Source organism: Carassius auratus, unplaced genomic scaffold, assembly GCF_003368295.1.
Source record: "Carassius auratus strain Wakin unplaced genomic scaffold, ASM336829v1 scaf_tig00215941, whole genome shotgun sequence".
Taxonomy (NCBI): Eukaryota; Metazoa; Chordata; class Actinopteri; order Cypriniformes; family Cyprinidae; genus Carassius; species Carassius auratus.
The window spans coordinates 20,314-28,408 of record NW_020528321.1 but is presented as its reverse complement, the minus strand read 5'-3'; the positions used below and the strand labels follow the sequence as shown (position 1 = coordinate 28,408).

Sequence of the window (8,095 nt, the reverse complement as noted above, 5' to 3'; positions counted from 1 at the left end):
TCTGTTAGACGTCTACATAAATTCTTATTGTGAATAACAGAGGTTTAGACCTCAAATTTTATATTTAAAGTCACCATCATGAAAATCAGCTTTTGCTTTAGTTGGGCTTTTAACCCTTTGCTTAAAAGAAGTTGTTTCTTCAGAAATTGCAGAATATTTCATATAACATTTTTTGTTCATAAAGTAGATCAATATGTCTAAGTAAAAGACAAATAACAGCATTAAAGTGGCTTTAAAAAGTCTACCAACATTAAAGAAATGAATTGCAACACTACTGTTGCAGTTCAGATGATTATTAACATTTGATACTGCATATACACTGTCAGCATCACCTTTTTGTTTGTAACATTTATTTGTTTTGAATTTTTAATACACTCACAGACATCAAAATTCGGAATATGAATCACAACAACGGTAACATACTTCATGGCAGCGCTCAAAACACATTCATGGCTCACAGCATGCATTGCTGCATTTTTTTTTTTTTTTGTTGTTTTTGATTGTCACCACGTTTGAGGAGTGTATGATGAGTGCCGATGTCTATCTTTACAAGAAAGCTCAACTTTTTTTACAGAAATCATTAAAGTGTGTACATTTTATATGAACTTTAGACTCTGTTTATTATTCCATTCTCATGTAACATTTCAATTCCAAAAACAAAGCAAAATAACATAAGACTGTTGCAAAAACAATGTTAAAGCAGTCTTTTACCTGCTATTAAAACAGCTAGAACCAACACTGAATATTCAAAGAATGTTCTTGTAACAAAATTCTGTTAGCTTGGAGGCTTCAAGGGTTTCAAACCTCAGTGAAGATTTACTTGTGGACAGCTGGAAGCCAGGAAACTACTGTAACATTCAGTGCTTCTACAAATAATCTTAATCAAACAGGGTGGCCCTGACTTATATGAATAAGTTCTGACCTTTCATATTTGTTTCCAGACAATTCATTTATTTCACATGAGTCATCTGATTTTAATTTCTTAAACAATGAACTTTGTTTTATTGGTGTACATTCTGTTAATGAATGCTGAAAATAGCCTAAAAGATGGTCTATATAAACCTAAGGGATTTTGATAAGGAAACAAGACAACAATTTGCGTGAAACCATTAAATTGAAAGTACTAAACAGGTGCTCATTTAAATTGCTAATACTAAAGAAGTTACTAAAAATCATATCTCAGTTGGGACTTTCTTAATTCATCTTTAGACAAATTATGGATGGTCAGGCACAAATTATGGAAGGCACAGAGAGGTAAAGTATTCAGATGCTTTAGATGTTTGTTCACTAAATTTTTTTTTTTTTTCTAAAATGTTTACTCTTTCGTTATTTCATAAATACTGTGTTGCTTTATCTTTCAGTTTGACAAAGACTTAAAAGAACTGTATTTTAATGTATACTATATTGAGTATAACTAAACACATGATAGTATAAAGGAAATTACGTATATATACAGACTTATGTGCCCTCTAAAAGCTTGCGTTCTGGAAAGTGAACGTAGCTTGATTGTGCCATCTCAAAGAAGCACAAAGTCACTTTTAAAGACTTTTAAATTAAATGTTCCCTCCTGGTGGAATGACCTCCCCAGCCATTTTTGAAAATTTTCTTAAAACCCATGTTTTCCATCTTTATTTGACTCTCTAACTTTAGCACTGACTATTGTAATTGTAATCTTTAAAAAATCTAACTACCTTTCTAATCTTTTTGTATTCTATTTTTTAATTTATTATGCAACTGTGTGTGTATATATAAGACTTCTAACAATAGCTTGCTCTATTCTTTTTCTATTCTCTCTGTTTTCTTTTTATATATTATATTATTTAAAAGCCATTGGTACATGCACTGTGTTAAGCTAACTGAGACTTGTTATAGCACTTATATATCATTGCTCTTTTTGTTGTTCTTGATTGCTTCCACTGTCCTTATTTGTAAGTCACTTTGGATAAAAGCGTCTGCTAAATGAATAAATATTAAAAAATAAATGTATTATTGGATAAGGGTGATGTGTGTGTGTTAGCTTTAAAATTAGCCTTAGAAAGTTAAGTGTGTCTGATATATTATGTGAAATATTAAAATATAATTTTCATCACTGCCATTTCCACCATTGCATGCTGTTAAATAATATTTCTTAGATGAGAAGGGTTATGTTTATTGGATCAACAAGTGCTTATAATTGAAGAAGCCCCCATATGTAATGCAATACTAAATACTTAAATATTTTCAACTCATATATTGATGTTGCCTCATTTTTAAATATTCAAATTCATATCAGAACACTAACATGCTGGCCTGTCTTAATCCCAGCAGTGAAAGGTTTTTGAAGATATTATTTTATGTACTTTTTCCCACTAAAGAACCTCCAACTAATGGGCTAAATAATTTCTGCATGTTTCTCTCTTTTTATGTTTTAATTTTACAGATCATTTTCAGAGTTACAGACTCACGGAGCATTCCATAATCATTTTATTGAGTCTGTTCAGCCTTTGATTGAATTGATTGACTCTCTGAGGTTGATTGGCATTGATAAGGATATGGATCTACCATCGATTGCAGTGGTGGGAGATCAGAGTTCTGGAAAGAGTTCTGTTTTGGAGGCACTTTCGGGTGTGGCTTTACCACGAGGAAGTGGTAAGACTCAAAACTCTGAATTGCCTTTTATTTCATTACCATGTGACTTAATTAAACTATACTATTGCAATACAACATATATTGCAGTGCATTCACATCTTTATGCCATGCTCAATATATATATTTCCATAATGTAATCATCTGGTTTTTGCACTTAATCATTTTGAATAGTGAAAATGAAAATAATTTGTATCATTTACATGTATTATTTAACAAATATTTTGCCTAAAGTGTAAAAGTAAGGAAACCCAAAAGCAATTAAATGTGTTTGTGTGTGTGTGTGTTTTCACTACTTTGTTGTATAAATTTGTTGTATTTTTCATTTACACATTTACACAAAAGGAACTGTCAAGCTATTCAAATGACATAAAATCATTATTAAAAATCAGTCCATATGGATTTAATACAATATTCATGAATGTATAGTGTTATATAGTCTTCACTGTAAATATTTTCAAAAATTTTACTCTCTGCTTTTCAAATCTCGTTTCATATAATTGATTCTCACAATCTTGTTAGAATGTGAGAAAATAAATGAAATTTGAAAACTAGGAAACCTTGAGATCATTGAGGTATATCGTTTACCTATAATTGTTATTATTATTTTAAGGTATTGTCACTCGCTGTCCTCTTGAGTTGAAATTACGAAAGTTAAAAAAAGGACCATGGTCAGGGGCCATTTCTTACGGTGGTCACAAAGAGAATTTTAATGATCCATTAAAGGTGGATAACCTTGTCAGAGAAGGTCAGTATCAACAGAAAAACCTTATATATAATAACCAACATATCCAGCATTTACTTTGAATATGTGTTTGACAGCTCAAAACAAGCTTGCTGGAAATACAGTTGGAATCTCAAATGAACTCATCTCTTTGGAAATTGTTTCTCCTGATGTTTGTGACCTCACTCTGATCGATCTACCTGGTATCACCCGTGTACCTGTTCATGGTCAACCTGATGATATTGCAGATCAGGTGAATGTATACAATGCATAAAAATCTAAAAGACTGTTCAAAAATGTTAATATGTTGACATTGTGTGAACAGGCTTTTAAATTGTAAACCCACATCTGCAAAAGAACATTGTAGATATTAAGATTGACACAACAGTTTGTTTCAAATCTTTCCCAAATGTTCCTTGACAAATCTAATTTAAAGTAACTTAAGAACTCAAGGGCCCGGTTTTTCAAAAGGTTTAATCTGGATAAATTTGATCTGGATTTAGTAATCCTTTTTTTTGCGATCCTTGATCACGTAATCCATCTTACTTTTGGAGCCAGTTTTTTAAAGTAACATCGGATTGGATCAATCTGATCTGGATAGGAATTTTTCAGGATCACCAAATCTGGATAACCAGTGCTCAAACAGGATAGGAAATCACAATGTAGAACTATAGATATGTAAAGAGCAACAAGCCAGTGTGGGGGTCAATATAAATTATTTTTTATTTGAAATGAAAACCCACACATTTAAAAAAAAAAAACTAAAAACAAGAAAAACCCCACCACATCCTCTTCCAGCAGTCCGGTCACCTGAGACCTACAACACAAACACTGTACAATGAGGATATTTATAACAAGTATCAAGTATAGATGTTTTGAAAAAAAAAGACTTAATGTAAAAAAATACTTTCAATTGTGATTAATATATATATATATATATATATATATATATATATATATATATATATATATATATATATATAAATTAGTGACAGGATAAAATTTATTGTTTTTGGTCAATTTTGACAGCTGTTTGGGGGATTATTTTATGAGGCCAAACTCTTTCTACTTTGATGAAGGCCTATACTGAAACGCTGAATACGTTAAAGCATACCTAATCACTGTAGCCTGACGGATGAACAAATAAAATTAAAACATTATGAATAAATAGGATATCTTGTAAGATACTGCATGATCCAAATCTAGTATTATTTGATACATTTTTAAAGTTTTCATTACATTTCTGCCATGATATCCACGCTGAATCCACCCTTCTGATGGGATCAGTTTAATCCAGATTTTTTTGATCAAAGTGATCCAAATCCTACAAAAAAGTTCTAAAAAAACCCAAACTAAAGGTTTGATCCGGATTAAAACTAAAATTGGATTATGTGATCTAATCCGATAACGTAATCCGTTTTTTCTTTTTAAAAACAAATTTTCAAGATTTGATCCAATCCATTATCCAAAATCCTACTGGATTACTTTTGAAAAACCGGGCCAAGAAGAAGAGTTACTTTCTTAATACACATTCATCATTAATCATACACATTCAGAAAACTTTAAACATAACCACTAATTGATATCCATCACCAACGCTAACCTTCAAGAGAGTGTAAGCAAATCATCTGAAAATGTTGCCAAATTGCTTATGAATTACACTGAGGGTGTGATGAACACTACCTCTAACCTTTTATATTACTTTTATAGATAATCTACATTGCGGAAGTAAATGCACATCCTGCTTTTGCTGAGTTAGATGTGTTCCTAGGTCAACATATTTTGTTGACCCTGGAACAACATTTTACTCCAAAAATATATTCTTGACCATATACCTACACCTAAATCTAACCTTAACCATGAGTAATCCCTAAAATCAGAGGAAATGATAGATGAATGACACTGATGTACAAGCACCAAGCAGTAATTTTAAGCGTAAACTTAACAAAATCTATAAACTGGTTTTTCAAATCTGATTTGGTTTATCACAATGTTGTTCCAGGGACAACAAAGATGTTGTTCCAGGGACAACAAAGATGTTGTCCCAGGTACATGTCTCACTTGGTAAAATCAGGTTCTGCGGAAGAATACACCCTAAAAAATGCTGGGTTAAATATAACCCAGGGCTGGGTTAAAAAGGGACAAACCCAACGGTTGGGTTGTTTTGACCCAGTATAAAGTTTAGGGGTCATAAAGTAAATGTTCTGCCATACTTTTATTCCACCCATGAACTCAGCCAGCTGATTTCAGTGAAGGGGGAACCAAGTAATTCCTTCCAAGTCACAAGCAAGTCTCAAGTCAAATCTTAAGTCCTCAAAGAGTTCAAGTTAGTGATTAAATAAATGATAATTGCGCATTAGTCATGAACATCTGCTGTTAAAAATCAGCATCATTGAAGAAAAGAGAAACACAAGAGATACAACTGACTATTGCCACAGCCTTGGATGGAATCAACTGAATTTTATAAAAAAAAAAAAAAAAAAAAAAAAAAAAAACACAATCCCACCATAATTGTGGTCACGGTTTTCTTTACTTAGTCTCTGGATCCTTTTAAAACTTCAAAATAATTTGTTTTTAAGCAATTGCAATATTGTTTTATAGCAATTGTTTGAATATTGTTGAGTCAAAAGCTTGAAATAACAGACTAACTTACAACTTTTGTTTATCACTTATGATGAACAAGCATTGTGAATTTGTCTTTTTCTTTGGATTATTGAATGACAAACTTCTATAATGGAATTGAAAAAAAAATAGCTCTACAAGGTTGGCAATGCAACATCCAAATATATAGATTTAAAAAAGTTATTTTGAATATAATCTGGACAGTTTCATGCAGATTAACTCATCAGATATAAACAGCTAATTTCTCGTCACTGTACAACACCACATGCATTTCTACATAGAGAGCTAACACACCAATTCAAATATCAAGAGTCCAACTTAAAGAAAACACTGATCTCCTGATGATGATATCATTTTAACCAAAAGAACATCTGATCCTCTTGTAATTCTCAATAACAGCAGGAGTTCATCACCTTATGCACAATCATCATTTAATTAGTCACTTATTATCTCATTAAGTTTAACTCTTTGAGGACTTGGAATTTAACTTGAGACTTGCTTGTGACTTGAAATATATGACATGGTTCCTCCTCTGCTGAAATCAGCTGTCTGAGTTCATGGGTGAAATAAACATACTGCAGGACTTTTACTTTCTGACCCCTGGACTTTATAACTCTGCCAAACGCTGGGACAAAATAGCCCAACTGCTGGGTAAAAACAACCAAACCACTGGGTTTGTCAATTTTTAACCCAGCACTGGGTTATATTTAACCCAACATTTTTTTGTCTATAGTGTATATTATTGGCAAAGAGATTTACAACTCTTTAAACAAGGGAATTTTTTTTTCTTTTCTTTTTAGATCAAAAGCCTGATATTAAAATACATTGCCAAAAGTGAAACAATCATTTTAGTTGTTGTGCCCTGCAATGTTGACATAGCAACAACAGAAGCATTAAGAATGGCACAAGATGTAGACCCCGAGGGATACAGAACTCTTGGTTTGCCAACATTTTGTTATCTATGATATATTTCTTTATTACATATATTTCATGAATGCTGCATACCTATAAATATGTTATTCATGTTTATCCAATTATAGCAATTCTCACAAAGCCAGACCTCATTGACAGAGGAGCTGAGATTGATGTTTTAAACATTGTTCAGGGCAAAGTTATTCCTCTCAGCAAGGGCTATATTATTGTGAGGTGTCGTGGTCAGAGTGACATCAATAACAAAATCCCTCTTTCTAAAGCCATGGAGATGGAAATGCAGTTCTTTAGGAACCACCGATATTTCAGGTAATGATGTATTCATAATGTAATACCAGAGGTTTTTACTTATATATTTTTGTTCCACTCAGCAGAAGATTTTACCAGAGTAGGAACCAATTCATTCCTTTCAAATCACAAATGTTTTTCGAGTCAAATCCCAAGTTCTCAAAGAGTTAAAGTTAATGAGGTAATTAAGTGACTAATTAACTGCACAGCAAAATCTCCAGTGTTAATTTAACACTCTGAAAGTGGACTCTTATAAACACTGAAGCAGTGTTAAAAGTAACACTGAAGCAGAGTTGAAGTTAAAGAGATAATTAATAAGTTAATTGAGTTATGATTGACCATTATTGAAGACAACTGATGTTAACAAGCAGAATCACCAACCGAGAAAAATCACAATTTGTGTGTCAATTGTCAATTGTGTGAATCTCAACAACGGTGACAAACAACATATTGAGATAAACAGACCAACTCTGCATAAAAAACAGCATAAAAACAGCAAAAATAAAATATAGTTAGAATAAAAAGTTAAAAAGACAGTTCAGCTCATAATTTATTCATGCCGCAATGCATGATGTGAGCCATGGATGAGTTTTTATTGGCTACAACATGCTTTTTTGATGGTCACCGTTGTTGTGATGCTCACGCTGATTCCTGATGTCTGTGTGTCCAAACAAAAGATTACTTTTTACGGAGAACTAACTATTAAAAACATGTCATACTATGTCAGAAATGCTGGGTTGCTTACTTTTCTTTTTCACTTAATTTATGTATGCAGTAAAGAAACTTAAACACAGGCATTCAGGTCACTCTGTAACAAATAGCTCAAATCACAATCAATGGCACACATGATTGCCTTTGCTGTGGTCTGTCTGTATGATAATTCAGTCACCACAGCCACATAAAATC

General features: G+C 32.2%; 1 protein-coding gene across 1 annotated transcript; it reads left to right on the top strand.

Moving 5' to 3' along the window:
* The first annotated feature begins 1,101 nt into the window (after positions 1-1,101).
* On the top strand, positions 1,102-7,393 carry LOC113096477 (interferon-induced GTP-binding protein Mx-like). Its single transcript, XM_026261878.1, has 6 exons — positions 1,102-1,254; positions 2,420-2,628; positions 3,239-3,373; positions 3,448-3,602; positions 6,772-6,910; positions 7,012-7,393. Exons 1-6 carry the CDS (start codon positions 1,217-1,219, stop codon positions 7,212-7,214), a joined length of 879 nt encoding a protein of 292 aa, XP_026117663.1. The 5' UTR covers positions 1,102-1,216; the 3' UTR covers positions 7,215-7,393.
* The last annotated feature ends 702 nt before the right edge of the window (positions 7,394-8,095 follow it).

What these genes read in the sequence shown, in the direction of transcription:
- LOC113096477 (XM_026261878.1), top strand. Translation starts at nt 1,217, where the DNA reads ATGGATGGTCAGGCACAAATTATGGAAGGCACAGAGAG. An exon ending in GGATAACCTTGTCAGAGAAG is followed by an intron (nt 3,374 to 3,447) that starts GTCAGTATCAAC and finishes TGTGTTTGACAG; the next exon opens with CTCAAAACAAGCTTGCTGGA. An exon ending in CTGATGATATTGCAGATCAG is followed by an intron (nt 3,603 to 6,771) that starts GTGAATGTATAC and finishes TTTTCTTTTTAG; the next exon opens with ATCAAAAGCCTGATATTAAA.